Below are 24,665 nucleotides of genomic sequence, written 5' to 3' on the forward strand. Positions count from 1 at the left end.
TGAATTCTTCTCAAAGCATTCATATATTACATAATATTTATGTAATCGTATTTCTTATTTATACCAACTTCAATAAATAATTTTTTAATTTACTATTCATGAACAGGAGACACTTAAATTAGATTTTATTTTTTGAAATCGAAATAAAATATGAAATCCTAAAAACCTAAAAGATGATATGTTTATTCATATAAATAAATACCTTATTTATAGCAAATAAATGGCAATTGCATCTTAATGTACTTGCTATCATAAGTCTATGTATAGACATTCAATTAAAATAATATTTTATAATTATTTCTTGCATTATTATTATTTTTTAAAAATAATTAGTATTTTTTCTTAAAAATAATCAACATAGAGAATTAAAAAGTTGTTATGTTTTTTATAAACAATATGATTTATATAATTTTTTATAGCTTTAAATAAAATACATAAATTTTTTATATCGTGTAAATAATCCAAATTAATTTATATATTCATATAATGAAATGAGAAAATTTTTTAAAATCAGAAATAAAACAAAGAAATTAAATATTTGATATTATTCCATTCATCAATTTGTCTTATTGATAAAGTTTCATTTCAAATATTTCATTTATAATAAACGCGTTTCTAATGTTTATTATAACTTATTTTTTCTTCAATTGAATAAGAAAACGTTGTTTAAATATTATTTAAATTTAAATATTAAATACTTTAAATAAATACTCTAATAAATTAAAAATTCCAAAATATATAAAATGTATAAAACACTTTTTGCGAAATTACACATTAAATGATCGTCCTATAATAAAAACAAATGTAATTGTGATAATTAGTAGATAATTGATTAATATAATAAATCATAGTAGTTGAAAGATAATTTTATATTAATTTGTATATTTAATATAATAATTTGATACTATGAATTCTTATTAATAAGACAATTACAGTAATTAATATAGTAAAAATGATTGAATTATTTGTTTCATTTTGTACGATATTGAAGCTCATTTATATTATGTGCTTAAATTTATTTTAAAATACTTTCATATGATAAAAAATTTATAGCATTTTATTTAAAAAATTGAAGTTTGGTTAAAATTTTTATTGAGATAATTATATAAAATCTTATATATTTTAATCATAGAACGATAAAAAAAATATATTCTTTCTTTTACATAATTATCAAAAAATTATTTAAAATATTATTGATTCTACAATATTTTAAACCCATTAAAATTAATAGGGACACAATATATTGATAAAAATTCTTATTCTACTAAAAAAAGAAAAAAGGAATTGAGTTATATGTTAATTATTAATTATGTTAATATAATTATGTTAAATATTAGATGTTATTTTAAAAATTTATTTTAAAATTATACTTTAATTTACTTAATTATACTTGTAAAATAATAATCTTTCTAATTTCATTATTTTTAAAGCAAAATAATATTTTAAATAATTTTTAATAAATGTATTTTTAATAAAAATTCTTCAACATTATATAAACAACTATTAATATATATCATAAAACAGATACTACATATATATATATATATATAGTCTTATCATAAATAAATACATATATTTATGATAAGAAATTGCAATATAAATGTATGATATAATCTCACAGTTAGTTTTATACTTTGATAGTCTGTGGTCATTCATAACACGAACATATGTATCTTTTTTTAAATGATTCTGAAAATTTCTTATTATAATTTAGAAGAGTTTCAATTTTATTTATCATCTTTTATTGAAGAGTAAAAGAAGTAAGAATTTTACTATTTAGACAATTTTGTATATTATTTAAATATATATTAAATAATTAAATAATAAATTATTAATAATTATTAATAAATTAAATAACTTCAGAAATATATATTATTTTAAAAATCTGCATTTTTTCTTGTAAAATATAAATTTTTCTAGTTTTGATTTTATATACATTTTTTTGTAAAATATTTAAATATACAATACATGAATATAAACGATATAATTTACGAATATAATTTCAAAAATAATTTTTTCTATATCTTGTAGTTTATTTCTAAATTTAAATTCATAATAGAATATTTAAAAAATAAAAAATAAATATTTATGAAAATAAAAAATTAAAGAAATCTTTTTATATATTATCTTATAATAATAATTAAAAATGGATCATAATAAGATTTTTATTCTAATAATATTAATATTTTTAATTTAACGTTAATAGATCTATATCTATTTACATTATTAATACATAAATATATATAATTATAATTAATATATAATTATATACTATTAATACTTACAATACAATACATAATTAATATATAATTATATTTATAGAATATTGATAACATCACAAATTTAACGTTATTTTTATATGCAAAATGAAACGCTATAGAAAAAATTCATTTTATAAAATTTATAATAAAAATGCTAGTATTAACAATATATACATATATATTATATAATAGTTCATTTTGATTTTGACAAAATATTTGATCTTCATTGATTATTAAAATTAAAAATAAAAATATAAAAATTAATAGTTATATATTTAAAAAATCTAATTTATTTTATTTAATTATATCAAAGAAATAACTGAAAGAAATAACATAATTACAAACAATAAACATTTCGGTAATTTCATATCAATTTTTTAAAATTCTTTTAAAATAATATTTAGTTTGCAACATAATTTTATAATATTATAATTTAATTCACATGAAAATATATAATATATTATATCTCAAAATACATAATCTAAGAAAACTTATAAAGAGAAATAATACTTATTTTTTTATATTATGTAATCATTTTTTAATAGATCATATATAAAAATTAATAAAAATTTAAAGATAATCAAAAAAATTTTAAACATATAAAAAATTTCTAATGTTCATCAAATTTTAGATTTATTCAATCAATATTTGATTTTATTTGATATTTACTTTTTTCTTATTATTAGATAGAGATTACTAGAGATTACTAGATATTTACTTTACTTTATTTCTAGAATTAGAGAATTAGAATCTATCATATAAATTCGAATATATTTCGAAATATTTTCTTCGAAATTCTTATCAAGATTTCAAATCTAATCTATATCAAACTTGTATTTTTTAAATTATGTTATATTATTTGATAAATATATTATTTTATTTGATAGATTTTGGATTTTTATGCTCTTAAAATATATTAAGATATCTTAATATATCTTAAGATATCTTTCGATGAAAATTTTTCAAATTATATAATACAATGAATATTAACGAATACTCGTGGAAAATAATATATCAAAATAAATTAATTGGATTTGATGTTTGACTTATGAGAAAGTTCCGTGAAAAATATTCAGAATTTGTGATTATATAATAAAGTATGAAAATATTTTATACAAAAAACAAAGAAATACTTTTTATTAGGTTTATAATGTGTATTTTTTATTTTTTTTATTTATCCTATCTCTATCATACTTTAAAGCAAAAATTATCTTATCTGGATATTTTAGATATGTATAAATATCAATTACTTTCTTTTTCTCAAAACTTATGATTATTGTTATTTATACTTATTTATACTTATATTATACTTTTGTTATTCTTTATATATTATAATATTATAAATTTATAAATTTTTTATATAAATTAATATAAAAAAATATTATAAATTTAAAGATTTACATTTGTAAATATAATTTTTTTTGTTTAAATATCTATTAAATTTGTTAAATATATAGATAAATTGTAATAATAATTGTAGCTTTATTGAATCAATTCTTTTATCTAAATATATGAAGCAAAATATCGTAATTTCTTTGTTATAAATCGTCTTTGTTATAAATAATAATGGGCTATTTGATAATTTCCTTCGATATAACAATCAATATGAAAAAAATATTTCCATAAATATTTTTTTAATGATTTCAAACGATTTATTAATGGAAAAAAGAAACATATTTATATATTTCCTTTTCAAATTTATTTAAATTAAATATTGCTCATAAATTATATTTGAAAATTAATTTTTTTAATTTTAATTTCAGTTTATAATTTTTTAAAAATTTTATTAAAATTTATCTTTTATTAATATGTATTAACAATTACCTCTGTTGCTAGTAACAATAATCTTTTTATCTCATACAGCTAAATTGATAGTCATTGAGAATAATCATTGCATAATTTGTTTTTTTTTGAATTATTTATTCGAAAATAAATGAGATACTCATTTTATTCTCATAAATTTTTTCAACAAATAGATATATCATTTTATTGAAAACCATATGTAATTTTCAGCAATATCATTTATAATTTTGTGCATTTTAAATTTATAATAATCATTTAAATAATTCTTGAAAATTGTTAATTTATTAATTTATTAATTAATTATTTATTTATTAATTTTGTATATGTATTTTATAAGAAAACTTGGTTATATTTCATTATTAAGATTTCGCCAACTTATATACTTATTACGATTATTGCTTTACACAATATAAAACTCATTTTTACAATATGCTCTTTTAAAATTTCAGATTGTTTTGTAATTTTATATCTGTGATTGTATTTAAATATTAATTATGATTTTCCATTATAACAAATCTCTTTTCACATACTTTATAAAATATAAATTCTATGTTATTTACAAAATTATTATTTTCTATTCCATCAATTTAATTTTGAATGAATGTGCATTTTTTTTTATTTATTTCATTAATTTAAAATGCTATTTAATCTGGCTGAATTACAGTTACAAATTCTTTATTATTCTTTACGTAAATTCAGTTATTAAGATACTAAAATTAATAATAATTTCATTTTATATAAAAATATTATGAGTATGTAACTATAATGTTATGTATAGAACAATTTTTTTTATTAGTGAAATATAATTTTGGAAAAATGAAATCAATTCTTGAAGTTTTACTATTATTTTTTTTTCTCTTTTTTTTTTTTTTTTAGATATAATTTTATGATGCAATATAGAGCAAATGATATATGCAATATATTTGAATCTATATTAAAAAAGCAAAACTAAAATAAAATAAAATCTTATAATTGGAAGCATTAAACATTAAAATAAATTTTTATTAAAATCTTATTTTCTTTCGTCCCATTTTTCTTTTTATAAAAATTTATCTACTTATATCATTAATATCCGCAATTTACAAATTATATAGACATTATTATAGATACAAATAGATATTACATTAATAAAATTAATGAATACTATATAGATAAATATACTTAAAATAAAATATGATAAAAATTAATTAAAAATAAAGACATTTTAAATTGTAAGTAAAGCCTATATAATCCATAAAATGAACATTAAATATATCTTCATAATTTATAATAAACATCAATATCTTATTGTTTATCTAAAATTATTAATTATTTTATTTTATATTTCAGATAGCTATTATTATAAAGAAATATATTAATAATTGACTTCAACAATTAACTTTAGAATTTATTTTTAGAAAATAAATTATTTAATATATTATAACTTAAAAAATTAATCAGAAATTAATAATATTTTTTATATTTATTAATTTATTTTATTTAATAAAAACATATAATAATAAAAATATCAAATTATGCCATACGCTCATTCGTTAAAAATATTTATTCAAGCAGAAATATTTCCTCTATTTTCAATAATTAAAAAAAAAAAACATTCGCTAATAAAAATAAAAAGAAATCGTCGAAAATACAATTATATTATTTTTACTTTTCACATATAATATGAAAATTATTTTTATTTTTAAAATTAAAAATCTGAAATTATAGAATTTTATTTATAACAAAAAAAAAACATTACTCATATTTTCAATTATAAAATTTTGGTTATATTATATACTTATTTTAGATATAAAACATCTACATTTACATCTTTATGATTTATACGTTTTCGAAAATTATAAGACACGCCTCTTTGATATCATAAATTCGATAAGTCAATTTTGTATTAATAAATCAATTAATTTTATATTTTTTATAATAATTTTAAATTTTTTAGTTATTTTTTTTTACATTCTTCCTTTCGTTTTTTGTTTGAAATCTAAAATTATAGGATGACTTACGCATATAAGATATATAAAAAGAAAGAAAAAATATTAAAATGCTAAATACAAGTGAAGACGAAAAACAGCGATTAACAGGGACAGTACTTGAAGGAATTAAATCTGGAACCACTATGCAAACTAGATTTAAATTGATTCCTGATGCTCATTTAAATCCAGAAACAATCGCCGGTATTCGAGATATGAATCTCGGTAGAATACGAACCGATGGAATCAGGGTTGGTAAGTTTATAGAGAATATATCTAATTTAAGAAAAAATTAATTTAAAAATGATACATTTTTATAGGCGCACCTACTATTCGTTTCGATACCGGACAAAATTCAGTACCGCATATCAATATCAATCCAAAAGGTAAGCCTAGTGTATCAGATCCACATTTTCAGGTTCCAGAAGGAGTGATAGAGGGAGCTAAAGTTATTAATAAAACTTTAAAATATGTTGGTACGAGTTTAACAGTGGCTGCGGTAGTAGTTGATTCCTACCGTATTGGTTGTGCATTTAAAGATGATTTGTATATTCGCGCTAATGCAAATGAAATAATCTTGGAATTAGAGGAAAGCATTGAAAAACTGAAAAAAGCACTTGAGACTGAAACTGATTCAAGCAAAAGACAAGAAATTAGATATGCTATTGAACAAATAGAAGAGAATTTGAAAGATGTAAAACGTACAAGAAAAGTCCCGGTTAAAACACTTAAAACAGTTTCAAGTACTGCCGGAGGTTGGAGTATCGGTGCAGCAGGTGGTGCTAGTGGGGCATGGATTGGTACAAAAACAGGCACTATGATTGGAACTATATGTGGTGGCCCAGTTGGTGCAGCAATTGGTGCTCCGTTTGGTGCAATCGTTGGTGCAATCGGAGGTGGAATTATGGGTGGTATTTTGGGAAGTAAAGGTGGTGAAGTTTTAGCTAAAGAAGGATTAGAATTTATGAAGATTAATTAAGATTTATGATTAAATAAATTTTATATTTTGAACTATTATGTTAGCTTTCTAAAAAAAAACTATAATTATTATAATATAATATTATTATATTTATTATATAATATATATGTTATTATATTTATTATATAATATATATATTATTATATATATATATATATATATAATAATTTTATAATAATTTGAAACTATTGGTCATAATAATTTTTAAGGAATTCAATTTTGAATATTATAGCAATTTTTAAAAAATCCTATAATTTTTATGAATAATATATTTGTTGTGTAGATTTTAAGATTGGGATTTAGATTATATTAAGGATTTAGATTAATCTTATTTTGTATATTTTTGATTATTCAGTAGAATAAATAAAATCTAAACCAATTTGTTATACCAATTATATATATACATATTATAGTCTAAATATTAGATATTAGATTAAATAGTCTAGATATAGATATTAAAATTTTATATAGATATAGATATTAAAATTAGATAGTCTAGATATAGATATTAAAATAAAAATATGTAATAGTCTAAAATTAGAACAAAAAAGTCGAAAGGATTTTGAAGATCAATTATATTTAACACAAGATATATTTTTGATGAATCCAATTAGCTGATTTAATTAGCTAATAAAAGGTTAAGAAAAGATAAAATTAATAACACTATAATATCAATTTTCTTTAACAAATACATTTAACATCATATAACAATATATAATATTATACTTAATTATACAGTTTATAATAATATATGTATTATATATGTGTATTATATTATAAATATAAATTAACTTGAAGACATATAGAAACATATTATTACATATTTGATTAATAAATCAACTAATAAATATTAATAATTATGAAAAGATATAATAAAAAGATTTTTTAAAATATAGAAATTCCAAAAAAATTTTGATAATGCATGTATCTTTTTTAAAATAAAAATAAAAATTAATTCAAAAGATTTTAAAAATCTAGTATCATAATAATTATAATATATCATAATAATTTTATTTAACAAACTATAATATTTTATAAGTTTATAATGAAAAAAAAAAAATATTGTTTTTTGTTATTTAATTATTTTATAATAAATAAAATAAGATTAATATTTAATAAAAATTAGTATAAATAATAAAAAATATTTTATTATAAGCAAATATAATTTTTACTATAATAAATGATTTAATACTAAAAACATTTATGAAATTCTCTAACTCTAGATAGATATTACATATAGTTGATGATTTCAAAAAATCCAAGCTCAGTATGAATTACAGAAAATAAAATATTTTATCTATTACCATTTGTGAATTAAATATTTTTAATTAATTTAAATATTAAATAATTAATATTTAATATAAATATTTTTTGATTAATTTAATCTTTATATTCTGCTATTAAAATGTGTTTGTAATAAAAAATAATGGCGTTACAAATAACGTTGAAATGATAGCGATATCAATCTTACATTTATCGTTGCAATCTGGGCAAAAGGAGACAGACTTATAATATTCTGTTTAACAACGCAGATTATAATAATTTCAGAAAGAAATTTATAATAAACTGATTTGACGATTAATCAACAATTTGAGAAACTTCTTTTTTTCTGCTTTTGTTTTTTTCCTTTTTCTTTTCTATCTTGCCGAATTCGGCTTGAATATTTATATGCATCTAATTGTAGGAATTTTAATCGGTGATTCTAAACGGATTTTGTCTTGCCGATTATATTTTATAATTATATAATTATATATATAATTGTACTTCACTTATCGAATTCTGACAACGAGATTCCGTAACATTAGGATTATTCAGAATATACAATGAGTCAGCCAAAGATATCGAAGTTGGATATTTAATAGTATTATTATTATCGTAATTTCAATTATTATAATTTCGATTATTCAAGAATTATTCATATTTTCAGAATTATTGGACATTATTTCTTCCATTACTAAAAATGGTTCAATTTTTCTGCTATAAATTTCCGCAACAGAAAAATATGATGTCACTTTATCCCAATTGCTAGATTAGACAAGAGCACGTCATATAATGTGATACTTGACTTGCGAAAGCTTGAAATTTCATTCCAACTTATCACTTCAATTAATTATTTTATATATCCTGAAAAAAATAAAACTTTAATAAATGAGGCTAAATTTGCCAAAAAATTATATATATTAGAAAAAGTAAATGAAAAATAAAGATGCAAAAAAAGCTTATTATAGATTACCTATATTAACATATTGGATATGTTGAAATGATTTAGAATTAAAAAAGTTCTTATAAATCAAAAATAAGTAATATTTATATCCTAAATTGTTAAAATCAAAACCAAGACTTATGAAACATATACATATAATTTACAGTTTCTTAACAGATCTTTAAGATCCTTATTAGCAATCAAAACGGAGATATAACATCGATAATCACTTCACAAGTCATACTTACTCGTGCACCAAAATTCTTACGACGGATCATCATAGAAGCGATCATAAAGATTTTGGCCATCCATGCGTCAAAACATCCATTCTTCGAAACTTCTCTCTCCAATGTGACTATTGATTCTTCTAACCCTCTTTTAGTTTGCATTTTCATGCAAAATAATGATTGAAGGAAAATTTAAGTAACCGCGACAGTCTTCCTTCAGATTAGATAGTATTTAGTCAATTGTAAATAGAGTTGATTATCATTAGTTCACTTAAAGATAATAGAACAATATAATACAAACAATTATACATCCATAATAATTCAAACGATAATATTCAATTCAGATATCCCATTTTGTGCAATATTCAGTCTCATTTAATTAAACTTTAACACTATATATACTTCATATACATAATCAAATAAGAATATAAAAATTTTTTAATCTAATCACTATTGTTTTTCACTATCATTTTTTACATTTCTCAAATATTATATTTGATTATTCTTAATAATATATAATAATAATAATGTTATTTCATTTTATTCTTGCGAAAAAATAAGTTGCAATAAGAGATTGATACTTATACAGTTTTTTTGTATTAATAATTATATAGTTTCATTAATATATTTATATGTTCATATATATTTTATTAATATTAATAAGGGATTTTTTGTTTTGATACTTACATGGTTTTTTGTATATTAATAACTAGTTTTGTCAATATATTTATATGTTTATATATTTTTTATTAATCTATTAAAAAATATTATCATTTAGAAATAAATAATATCATGCACATATTATTAAAAGAATATATAATCTTAATTGTTCTTATTTGATATTCTTATTTTATATTTTTTAAATTGTATTTTAAATAGCAACAAAAACAATGAATTTTTTCCATTTTTTAATAAAAATATATAATAACAAAATATCGTGTGATTCGCATGAATATTTAAGAACCAATGATAACTGGCTGATTCTTCACTCATAATTAGATAGAAAATAAAAATTAAACAGTATAATATAATATAATTTATTATCTTTATGAATCATAATTTTATTTTATATGGTATTATTAGTGCCATCTTTTCCTTAATAAAGTAAAATATTTAAATTCTTATTCAAATAATTTTCAAAAATCTTTTTATATAAAAGCTTAAAATAAACGGAATTATTCGTAAATAATAAATAATTTTTTTACGGAATAAATTTTTTTTTGAATAATTTTTTATGTGAAAAATTCTTTCAAATAAACATATATTATTCAATGCTGAAAAGAAATCTTTTACTAAAAGTATTTTCGAAATTATTAATTATTTTGATATAATAAACATTATGTTCAATTTATTTATATTATATTATATAATATACATTATATTATATATGTACACTATACTACTTTCTTAACTATATCTTGTCAGATTAATATATATTTTTATGTTACAAATGGGAATGTTGCGTTTCCTTACCATTCTGATTAATTCATTTGCTTTTTTTTTTAGATCATTTATTTTTAGCAGTGAATATTTTTAGATATTATTGTTAAGGATTTAAAAATCTAAATCAATGACATACTTTTGATTTCAAACTCAGTGAAAAATAAAGATAGAATATAAAATCAATAAATCTTAATGCGATAAGTAATCAAAATAGAAAATAATTAAAAATAATAATGAAAACAGAAAATAAAATTTTTAGATTTATTATTTTACAAATTATACTAATATGTATGGTGATGTTGGTAAAATAAGATCAACACAAGAATTGTAAATAATAATTATATTTATTAAAATCTTTTCTTCTGTTTTTCTTTTTCGTTTTAGTTCGAAAAATAGTATATATCATAGTCTTATTTATTTTATTACTATTATTTATTACAAATATAAGACTATTATTCTGATGTTTATATATATATATTTTTGGAATTATAAATAAAATAATATACATAATATTTTAATAAATTTCTTTTCAATAATATTATAGATTTATGAATAAAATATAATTAATAAATAAAATGTTAAATAAATAATATTTAATTACTTTTCTTGAAATAAAATTATTCAGTATATATAATTTTATATAATTATTTACAAATAAATCTATAAAAATTAAAATTATTCAACTTTATCTTACATTATTCAATATATCCTATATATTATATATAGGATATGCTTGAAACTATATTTAAATAAATATTGATTAATTGCGCCCATTGCTGATTAAACGAGCCATTTTTCCAGAAGGATAAGTTCAATTTACTCTGTATTAATGCCTAATGGCTGGATTTTTCTCAGTTTAAAGGCGACAAGACGTTCGTTTTCCTTTATAGAGAAAAGTACATTATACAATAGACGGGCTAATTTGGAATATCACCTTCGAGAGCAGTGCTATCGTTCTATAATGCATCAGATTGTCATTCAGATAAGTCGAGATAGATTAATCTGATTCTCTTGATCATTATTTAGATTCGATGATAATTCATTGTTTTTATGTACAGGATAAGATCTTGTCATTAACTACTTGATAATGCCGCTGGTGATTTTTACAATTATATATAAGAAACCATCTAATCCAAAATGAATATGTGCCTATTCATTACAGATGGAGAATTTTTTAATTTTGTATTATTATCATATAATACGATGAAAGTAATATTTAGTAGATTTTACCGCATTCATAACGCATCAAAATAGGGCATACGTAGAGTTTAGATGTCATTCTATATTGTATTCTTCTAATGTATCTAACAGCTTTGTATTATATTCTTTACTCTTCAACAGCATGTTTAGTTCATGGAGCTCATTTCGTGCGTTTATAAAATTCGTTCCGCTATCTAAAATATTGTCTTGCATAATACTGTGGGCTATGAATCTATGTAAACAATTTAAAAATGTCTCTCTGGAGAGATTCACAGCTAATTCTAAGTATATGATTTCCTAAAAACCAAATGACAAAGTATATGAGAATGCATAAATAAGATTTCACTACGATCTTACTATAGATTCTCTCACGTGCTAGGAATAAAATAAAACGTGTAATCAAGACGATGCGAATGTAGAAAACGACTGCAGGTTTTCTGACTGACTCATTATACACATTAAAAATCGTGGTTTTGCCTTAAAATACTTTATGCATTGTCTTATGATTTTTTTGATTGAAAATTTGAAGACTATGCAGCAATATTGTTTCTGCAATAATACTATTATTTATTGGCATCTGTATCCTATAATCTAATATCTTCATTTCTTTCTTATTATAATTTCTTGGTAATAAATACTTGGATGGTAATACAAGATAACAAGATTTTCTGAAAGACATATTTATCAATGCCATCTATTTTTATAACTTTATTTTTAAAAATATATTCAATAGGAATAATTTACTATATTTTGACAGTGCCTTATCTATTATTAGAGATAATAATTCAATTGAAAAGGATTTCTTTTGAGTTCTCTCTAATATAAAATATTTTAATATTTTGCGAGCTTTAACAATAATCAAATTGTTAAATTGTTTCTGATTTTTCGAATTTTTACGAATCTGTTTGTTTTTATGTACGAATTCTTGCTAAATTTAACACAATAAACTGTAATAAAGCAGACGCGTAGAGTCTCCGCAATATATCGCTTTCTTCTCTACAACATGTTATTTATTTTATAAAGTAAAAGCTATCGTTATCGGTAAATTTATTACATCCAGAAGAAATGTTAATAAGCGTTTACGTATGGAATGAATTGAATTTTCGATATCCGAAACATTCCATTTTGTTCTCCTATATTTTATTTCAAGTTTGTCATATAATTTTTAGGTAATAAAATTACATTATTAGTTTGAGTCTAAAGAACTCGGCATTTTTATCTATTTCTTCGGTTCTGATTCATATAAACGATCACTGTTGATAATATGACATATTCCTCAATAATAAACATTTGCAATGTAGGATGAGACTGATGGGAAATCCTTTGCCGAATTATTTTTTTTTTGCGATTCAAGATTTTTCATTGAAAAGATTCTGAGTTTTTTTTTTAAATTATTTTGATATAATAATGTATAATCCTTGCACTCACACGTTTTACAAAATTGATATAAATAATCGCCTTCATACGATATAAATAATTATTAAATAATTTAATTGACTAAATAATTATAAATAATTAAAGTTTCGCATGCTGTTTTTTGTTTTGTTTTTTCATTTAATTCTTTGAATTTTTTGCATTGGCAAAGAATGGTTACCTCGATAATTTGGACACACAGAGGAGATGTTAACTACCTAATTCGTCATTCACTCATAGTGCTAGAGGATTCCGCCGGGTTACTATTTTGCCATTGATTTTTTTGTTAAGCATTATGATTATTCATCGAAAAATTTTTCAAATATATAGTCCGTTTTTCTAAGAATTCATAAAAATCTTTAAATATAGATTTACACATTAAAATTAATATTTGCTCTTGCCATTCATCTATCGTTATCGTGTCTAATTTTCTTGAAAGAAAATATTAAAAATATTAAAATTACTAATATAATGATATTCTATGATTTTATAGATTCATTTAATTTCTCCAGCGCAAGCAGATAATTTTGTGTCATCGTGAATTTGCGAAATTAGATCAATAGATATTAAAATTGACTGAAATTAGAGTACTGATTGTTGCGGGATTGCAAAATGTTGAATGTTGAATACTGCTATGTTGAATACCGTTTGATTAGATGCAGCGATTCTTTTCGAATCGAATCATCTATTTCATTGTTAAAAAGAAATTTCTCGGAAATGGCAAGAGGGATCCTTTGCTAGGACCATGAATTATAAAAAAAATATTTCCATTTTAGACACTATTATCCTGATTCATTCAAAATTGTAAATATTATTTTCATTTATGAAGTTATGTTAGAATGGAAGAATGTACTGGAAGATGTTCAAGATTTCCAGTTCTCCGGAGACGAAATTGTGGAAATTTTAGTCGGTAAAAAGACATCTCGGTCTTCTTCCCACAAGACCGAGGTGTCCCATCCTGAGGATTTTTCCTATGTTAAAAAAAACAGATAATCATCTATGACTGAAACCTGAAATATTTTTGAAACTATTAATTATTTTGATATACTATTTAATATATCTATAGTATATTTAATTTATATGTGTACATATAATTATCTTAATTATTTAAATATGATATTATTATTTAATTATTAGCTATAAATTAAACTATTATAAATTATAATTAATCTATATATATTGTAAGAAATAAACAAATTTTTATATTATATTGATACTCTATATTAGAATACTCTGAATTCTACGCTAATGAATTTAGATAAAGATCATAGTTTAATCGATTTTATTATGCCTCTCTATCACAATCGAATTATATCTGAAAAATATCATAATAGAAATAAAAATATGTATCAAAATTGTTTCCTCCCATTTTTTTTTCGCGAGACTTCTTTCTAGCACTGAATAATAAGATTTAAAATCTTTCTTATTATAATCGTTTGTATTATAACCTTGAAATAAATGAATAATGATTTATTTTAACTATTTGTGATTAATTAATATTTAATTGTAATGCTGTTTGATACTAACTATATTTTGATATTTTTTTCGCGAGACTTCTTTCTAGCACTGAATAATAAGATTTAAAATCTTTCTTATTATAATCGTTTGTATTATAACCTTGAAATAAATGAATAATGATTTACTTTAACTATTTATGATTATTTAATATTTAATTGTAATGCTGTTTGATACTAACTGTATTTTGATATGAATTGTATTTCTATATAACAATTATATTTGCTGAATTTTATTTAATTCTAACTTTTAATCTAAAAGATCATAGACTTTGATTTATCTTCTAATCGTTATTTTCTTACATAATAAAATGCATAAAAAAATTAAGAAGTTTCTTAACTACATTAAAAATAAAAAAATTTTATAAAATAATTATCTGTTCTTTTCCCCCTTTATTAATTATATATTTTCAAGATTCCAATAATCAAGATTTCATACTTTAGAGAACTTTCTTTATCTCATTTGAATTTTCCCAGTTCAAGTCCCAGGAAGCTGAATTTTCATGAATCTTACGCATTATTATATGAAGATTTATAATCATTTGTGGATCAACATCGATGTGGATCAATATCTTTGTACAATATTCTTCTTAACTTCTAGTTCTAGAAACTCATTTCGGATATCACGTAGAAGATGATTCACGATATCATTGTCTATGATATGTCTCACAGATATCCCAAACTTATGATTTAAATAAGTTTTTCCTAGATATAAATCTTTTGTACTCTGGTGAATTTATTATGAAGTTTATTAAGATTTTGTTGTGTTATGTTGTCGCAATTGCCGAATACGATTTTATATTATAAGTCATTGTGAAATATAACATATAGTCAATCAATATAGATATATATACATATCAATATAATTCATTAATCATCATCAAAGTGGAAAAAATTTCTATTTTTTCACTTATTCATCTTTGCACAAAGATTCCAATTCATGCATTTATCGACATTCTATTACTCATTCAGTTTCGTGATCGCAAATTCAAAATTTAAAGAAATTAATATTTAATGTTAAAGTATAACATTAAAAATTAAGAAAAATTATGCTCAATTTTTTTATTAATGAATAACTTAAATAAATGATATTGATCGATTATGTTTTATTTGTTTAATATTAAATGTATCTTTAATCAGTTACACACAAATATATAATAAAATTTGTAATTCAATGCGAACGATAATATTAATGTTAAGAGAGAATGTTAAGAGAGAATATTTACGTCAATGTTAAGAAAAAATACCGAGGACAAAGATTTTCAGAGTTCGAATTGAATTTTCAGTGAATGATTGATTTTATCTATTTATTTGATCAATTTTTTAATTTAATATAGTCTATAATTGCTTATTTTCTTATTCCAGATATACTATTTATCGTTCATTGTCGAAAAAGTTTTATCTTCATTTTTTTAAGTAATTTGATGTTATTCATTTTGAGTGATAAATAAGTTCAATTTATTCGTCTAATACGAATAACAATTAATAAGTCTATTTATTGTTTTTAAATAAGATATAATTTGATATCTTGATATAATCTTTTACCGTTAAAAAAATATTTTTTATATTTAACATATTTTCTTTGATATATTCTATTTGAATTTTTTTCGTATTCGATCAACATAGCTAATGCAATTCGACTAATCTTGTGCTCGATGATAAACCAATCTTTCATTAATTTGGTTATAAATCGTTAATAATTTGTTAAAGTAGTTAAAATTTTCACAAAGGAAGATGTGAAATCTCAGAAATTTCCCGTTAACGGATGTTATCACATTTTTTATAATTAATATCTGTATATAAATATTGAAAAAATAATATTATATTTTGTTATATTATATTTAAAATTTAAAATTGAGAAAAAATTATTGAAAATGATGTTTTTGATAATCAATAATTAATAAGCGTATCATATTCTCATTAATTAGCAATATTTTAATAAAAAATATATAAAAAAATTTTACTTAATGCAATGATTAGAATATAAATCTGAGTGAGCATTAATATTTTATTGTAATATTTTATTGTCATTTTTCTTTTAATCATTGAAATGATAAAAAATATCCAATAACACGATAGTTTGACTTCAATACATTGTTTTTTCATCTCTAAACTTGAATATGCGCATATAATCATTCAAATCATTTCATTTTGCCTCCTATTCTCATTTCGATGAGATGGTTTGTGAGAAATAACAATGAAATCTATGAAAAAACATTTAATTCCTATTAAAACAGTAGTAGTTAATTCCTAGTAAAACAATATTATCATATAAAACTATGATAATAATAATGTATTTAACAGAAAAAGATATAAAATAATATATAATATAATAATATAAAATTCGTATATATAAAATTCGTCCTCTAACTCAATTATTATTCAATTCGAATGATTTAATTATTTTCATACACTTTATAAGTGATAAATTAATCACTAATACATTGAGATAGATGTTACTTTTCTCGCTTATTTATATGGCAGCAATAAATTCAACATCAACATTTCTAGATTCATTGGCAATATTACCTTAACAATTTAATAGTCTGTAGAAAATAGCATAATAAAAGAAAACGCACTAATACTCCGCGAAAACAACACTTCACCTATGTTTTGACTGCTGAAATGGATTATTGTATTCAGGATAATATTTTATGAATAATCATTAAGATAATCAGCGAAGAAATAAGCGAAGCGTAAAAAACATAATTCTACTTTCACCACTTGAACCTGATGCATCATGGTACGTATTAAGAACACAAATTGAAACAATTAAGATAGCATGAATTTCATTTTTTAGTATTTTCAACAGTCTAGATTTTTAACAGTAATTTATGAACGAATATAGTTCTATTATTCTTTCAAATTCTCAATTCCAACATTCGAGAAATTAAAGTACAAAAATAATGATCATTTTATAAATTTGCGCCAAATGCTTTGAAAGTATTAAGAAAAAAAATAAAAAAATAAAAAAGTATTCTTGAGTTCTATACATTATATAGACTTCGCAAAAATCCATATTTAAAAATTTTAAAATGTTCTCCAACGCAATCATTTTTTTATCAACACGTATTTCACATCTCGAATTTCGAGAATTGATTACATTCAAGGATGAATTGAAACATGAGTCAATCGAAAAAAAAAAGATCGCTGAAATTTTAGTGATCGTGATATACATTATGAGAGATAGATTCAACACTATTTTTAGCTTCATTCATACCGAAACTTCAAATAAAAAAGTAACAAAATTTCGAATGAATTTTTTCAATTTTATGAACAAAGATTTAAAAAGTATGATTCGGTTTCACAGACGTAGTATATAAAAATCCCAATTTTCGCGACGCAAAAATTAATGTATTTAAAATCTTACATCCTAACAAAAAAGATTGCTAAAAAAATTAAAATTTAGAAACAACCGCGGCAAATTATGTATTAAAACTGCTTGAAAAATAATATAATGATCTAAGTGGCATAAACGCTTAGGCTGTAAGTTCTTTGAATTTTACATATGCTCGCGATCATATTGTCACATTGAGTTAATCGATTTAATTATGAAATATTACAATGCATTAAAAACTCTTAATAAATTATTGCTAGCTACGCGTATATCACATCAATTTGCGATTGAATACAATTTGCAATGCGAACATGGATAAACAAAATTTTCAGGATATTGCAATATTTTACATTGATATGCTAATCAACACATATGAGGAATTAAATAATAAAAAAAATTATATAAATCATAAAAAAAATTAATTAAAATTCTCTGTGCAAGCGGAGGATTTCCGATAAACGACAAATAATATTGATTATATCAATATAATAAATGCATTTGCAACTGAACTAGATAGAGCAATTAGTACGATTTCTATTAGAATAATAAAAAGAATATTATCACATATTCTATGAGAATCAGCTTCAACAAATCGAATTATTAAGAATAGTAAAATATCAATTGATTCGCCTGATGTTATTCGATCGATTTCCAAATCGTGAATCGCCTATTCTTAAATAAAAAATATATTATAATATATAATAATATAATAACTTTATCACAACTGATGAGAACCGATTTCCTTGCATAATCTTCATAAATAAAATCCTCTTTTGGATTCTTTTGGATATGATTTTGCGATCATTTTACACTAACTTAATTCCACACTATAAACACTCAAAACCTTTGATTCGTATTGCGTGATCAACAATTCTGATCGAGTAATACGAGTAGCGACAGTAGATAAGATTGAACAACAATCTGATCTGATATCATATGGAATACGAGTTCGTGATTTTATTGAGTATAATCTATGGACCATTATGATTAACCGATCATGAGAAATAATATCAATCTTCTATTTTCAACTAATAGAGATAAATAATAGAAATATTGGAACTAACCGCTTATCGCATTATCTATGCGATAAATTCAAATTCGATTTCTTCTATAGATTTTATTGTTTCTATCATCTAAGATAGTGACATATGTACAATACAAAATGATTCAAAAAACCAATAATATATAATATGAGATAGATCATAAGCTAAAAGTTCATCTGAATAGTGATAGCAACATAAATGATATTTGCGAAACACTTGCATTAAATCTTCCAATCGCATAATCTACAACATGAACATGAAATAATAAATAACTCCATGGAAAAAATAAACGTAATAGAATACGAAACACTAAAAAAAGAAGTTAAACAATTTATCAATTGAATCAATATCAATAAAACTTCGGGATATGACATAATAAACGAAGAAATAATTAAAAAATTTAGACAAAACAATAAAGATGATAAAAATTACATACAAATTATACAAATGATACAAATTACACTCCATATTCAGATTATAATACTTTCCAAGTACGTATAAAATTAAATTATCATGCTACCAAAACCAAACAAAAATATATATGAATTCTCTTCATATAAACTAATATATCATATATCTCTACTATCAATATTAACTAAAATTCTTGAAAAAGTAGTTCTGTCAGAAAAAAAAATAATCGTAAAAAAACAATCCTAGATCATCAATTTGATTTTAGAAGAAAACATATTATCATAGAATAAATCTACAAAATAGTACGAAAAATCTGTCTACGAGAACAAACAATATTGCTCAGCTCTATTTTAGACATTGAAAAAGTTTTTAATTAAGTTTGAAAAATTAAAAAATATTATTGAAAAATTAAAACATATAATTAGATTTTTTTGAATATCGATGTCTTCTTTTTAACTAATTAAAAAAAAAAAAACAATTGTTTGAAAATAAATATGTTATAAAAATTTCTAAAATCAGTATTTAATAATTTATTGTAATTAAAATAGAATATTAATTTATTTAAAACAATAACAACAAAAACAACAATAACAACAACAACAACAACAACAATAATATAAGATCCAATTATTTTTCAATTATTTGGTAATTTCCTGAAATTATTTTAGATCGAAATAAGAGAACTAAACACAAAATAGATAGCAGAATTTCATGCAACTACTCAAAAATTTACTTAAATCCTTTCTTATTTTATTTTATATATCTATTCTGATCAAGTCTGAAATCGGAATCAAAGTTCGAAAAATTTATAATTATTGAAATCAGAATATATTGACTCTGATACATTTTAGAAAAATAAAAAATATATTTAAAATAAATAAAAATTATAGTAAAATTAGATATTAAAAATATTATATAGAGTTGTATCCAAAATAGAATCCAAAATAGATAAGAGAATTAAATCCAGAGGCAAGAAAAATTTTTCATTCTTATCCCTTTAATACTTTCGGTAATATTTAAAATCACTCGCTTAGTATCTCTTTTTATTTCATTCAATCTCGATACCTCTTATTTTTTTTCTCTATCATTGAAATAAATAAATGTGATGCTTTTCGCCAAAAGTATACAACGCAATGTCATTTTAAATTAACATAAGAAAACTAGTTTCGACCGATTAGATTTGCATTCCTTTTAGAAGATTCATAAATTTTATATAATACCATATTTGTAACAAAATGCTATTCGTCTACGAGAAGATACGAAATGATAGAACGGAAAAAGATAATGGAAAAAGAAACGGAACAAGATAATGGAAAAAGAAACGGAGAAAGAAATAAAATCTTTATTTGCTTTGCTCGATTATATCTTTAATATTATAAATCCTTAATATATAAAATTTTTATATATTGATATAAAACTAGGATTTTTGTAAATTATAAGATATTTAACAGTTATATTTTATAATATCAATAATTAACATTCTGTTTATGAAATGAATGTATGCCAATGTTTTGAAATTATCATCACTATATCGCTTTGTTATATTCGATATGTTCATTTTCTTTTCGTTTTCTTTATCAGATGATTCGATTTAATATTATGATTATTTAGATATAATTATTTCGATAAATTATGAAAATAATTTTGAAGAAGGGAAGAGATAATAATGGGGCTCATATTTTTCTATCTAGTTATTTTCTTGTGGATCAATAGTATAAAACTACAAAATATAAATAAATTATTATATAAAATAAGATACATTCTTAAAAAATCTTGTGTTATATGAAACTGTTGTAAATATTTAATCTCACTTTTTTGTGTCAAAAAAAGAAAATAATAAATTTTATGAAACATAACATCTTTTATATTAGGCTCCAGTCTATTTAAAACTTATTAAAAAAATATTGTGAGTAACGATAAAACTGCAAAATATAAATCAAACTTATAAATTTATAAAATTTATATACACATATTTTGCATGCAGATACATACAAATGCAATAGTACAAAAGAAAATTATTAAAAAAAAAAAAAATGGTCATTTAAAACGAATAATGAATAAGCGTTTTTAGATATATATATATCTATAAATTTTATTCAGTTTTTGCCATTTTTTTGTTTTTTATTGCAATCTATGTCCATATTCTTGATATTTTTTTATTTATTGCAGAAATATATATGAAATAATATGTTCATAATAATTAGTTATAAATATTAATCTGTAAAGTTACACATAAAACTTTATATTTTCTTTATTCTTTCTTTGTTCCTCTGTCAAAAAGAAAAAAAAAATATTAAGTTCAAATCTTAAAAAATTTAACTTTAAATAAATTAACCTAAAAAAAAATAAAATCATATTTATATTTTTCTATAGATAATATACAAAGATATTAAAATAAATGTTATCAAAATTAGTTTTTGAATATTTTTATTTACAACGAATGAGAAACAATATCAGTGTAAAGAATGATGATAGATGATATAAAAATTAATATTTTTCTAATTCCGAAAAAAAAAATACATCATTTAAAAAAATATTTACAATGTTTTGTACTTTTTAAAATATCACATATATATAAACAGCAATAAAATCATTTCATTTATTTTAGAATCAATCTAATTCAAATTATTGCACAGAGATTTTTGCATCTGATGAATATATATATATAGTACTATATATATATATATATATTATATATTTGCATCTATAGAAAACTACTATTAGAAAATTTGCTTAATTTTCAAATTCTTTTCGCTAAAATTTATTTAAAATTTATGAAATGAATGAAACATAATTTTAAAAATTGCATATATATAAAATAATATAATATACATAAAAATTCTTATTTAATCTTGTATAATCATAACAAAGTTTAAATTATTAAAATTGTATAAATTTAAAATATTATAAATTTAATTTTTTCAAAAACCAATTGATACGATGCAATGCAATTTACGATAAAATAATCTATAAACGTATAGTTGATTATAAATTACTTTAAATTAAAGAAACACTTAATTTGAATCAAAAAATAATCAACATTATTGAATTATTGTAATTTTATAAAAAGATATGACAATTTGTTTGGATTCATTTTAAAACGTAAAATCTTTTATAAATTTTTTAAAACATTTTGATATTTTAGAAGATTGCTTATTATAAAATAAAGTAAAAAATAAAATAAAGTAAAATTGCGTATTATAAAATAAAGTAAAAAAATAAAGTTTTTTTTTTTTAATTGAAATTTCATAAATTCAAATAATTTATAGAGTTTAATTTTTTCAAAAATATTTTAAAATGTTTCCTCTTTTTAACTATTTCCGAAAAATTAACATATGATTTTTTTGATTTATCACATATTGAATGAAAAATGTACCGCCAGTATTAGATTCAAAATATAAAATCTTTCCAAGTTTTTTAGTTATCGACTTAATATCTTATATATGCTTAATCAAATTAAAAATTTTTGTAATGTGTAAAATTGAATACTCTAAAAAATGGAGGATCTATTGTGTTATATTCAGTCAAGTATTTTCATTTGCATAAGCAAGAATCTTGGTTCGATTCTGCCTCGCATTGGCAATATATATAGACTTATAATTTCATATAATGTTGCATTTAGTATTGGGAATATTACTATATAATGATAAATCTCTTCCATGAAAAAATAAAATACAATTCGTATCAAGATCCATTACGGATTCATTTCAAGTTTTTGCATTTTCATTATTATTGGATAATAATGAATCGATGGCTTTATTATATTTAAAAAGACATAATTACATATATAAATTAATCACTGTGGCGACATTAAGTAACTTTTAACGATTTAACTTATATAACTTTTGAATAACTTTTGCACGATTTCTTAAACATAATTTTTTCAAGATTTTTTCTTTTTTTTCAAGAATTATCTCTGTATTTAAAATTTCTGAAGAAACAGAACGAAGTTTGTCATGAATTTAATGCAGATGTTGAAAAATTATATGATAAATGTCGCATTATATTAATTCTATTGTATTACAAAGTTTCTTATTTTCTCTTTTCATCGTTTTCAAAAACTATAATTTTTTTATATCTAATCCATATTCATTCACAATATATACTCATATTCATACATTCTATTACATACAATTGATAATTACTTTAAAAAAAAATAATAATTTGGACAGCTTGTGTTTCTCTCATTATTCTTCGCACTATCTCAAAATTTTCATACATAAATTCATTAATCGACAATGAATAAACAGAGCGAACGTTTTAAAGAAAATCGGAGATCTTTGATATTGTAAAAAAATTTTCTGATATATAAATACCTGACTTTAAAACATATATAGTGAACTATAACATATATGAACAATATTGAACAATATATGAAGAATTGATACAAAAATTACACAAAGTAAATACAAAGTAAAAATTTGTTTGTTTTTTTGTTTTTTGTTTACATCTTAGAATTTATATTTTAGATCATTTATTTTTATAATATATTTGAATATAATATATTGAATATTTTCTGATTAGTAATATTTGTGAATTTTTTTTTACAAATTTTTTACAAATATGATCGATAATATTTGGAGAAAGATAATATTGAATTTTATCAAATTATTTTTTTATCTATGAGAAAAATTAATTGCAATAGATCAAAATAAATACAATAGTATTTGAATCGATAGTTTATGCAAATCTCTACTTAAATTGTTATCCAACTTATTAAATCATATTCTCATTTACTTAATATTTGGAAAAGAAAATTAATGTCATTTTATATATTGAATACTTATATATATAATTATATATATATATATATATTGAATACGTATATATATAAAATACTTCATAAGCGAATAATCGTATAATC

The 24,665-nt window shown here is 20.5% G+C and overlaps 1 protein-coding gene across 1 annotated transcript; it reads left to right on the forward strand.

The window, feature by feature from the left end:
• Positions 1 to 1,635: 1,635 nt before the first annotated feature.
• On the forward strand, positions 1,636 to 7,042 carry LOC100577161. The gene is made up of 3 exons (XM_003251822.4): positions 1,636 to 1,760; positions 6,055 to 6,286; positions 6,352 to 7,042. The coding sequence occupies exons 2-3, from the start codon at positions 6,103 to 6,105 to the stop codon at positions 7,008 to 7,010; spliced, it is 843 nt and encodes a 280-aa protein (XP_003251870.2). The 5' UTR covers positions 1,636 to 1,760; positions 6,055 to 6,102; the 3' UTR covers positions 7,011 to 7,042.
• Positions 7,043 to 24,665: the final 17,623 nt, after the last annotated feature.

The sequence above is a fragment of the Apis mellifera genome, linkage group LG11, assembly GCF_003254395.2.
Source record: "Apis mellifera strain DH4 linkage group LG11, Amel_HAv3.1, whole genome shotgun sequence".
Classification (NCBI taxonomy): Eukaryota; Metazoa; Arthropoda; class Insecta; order Hymenoptera; family Apidae; genus Apis; species Apis mellifera.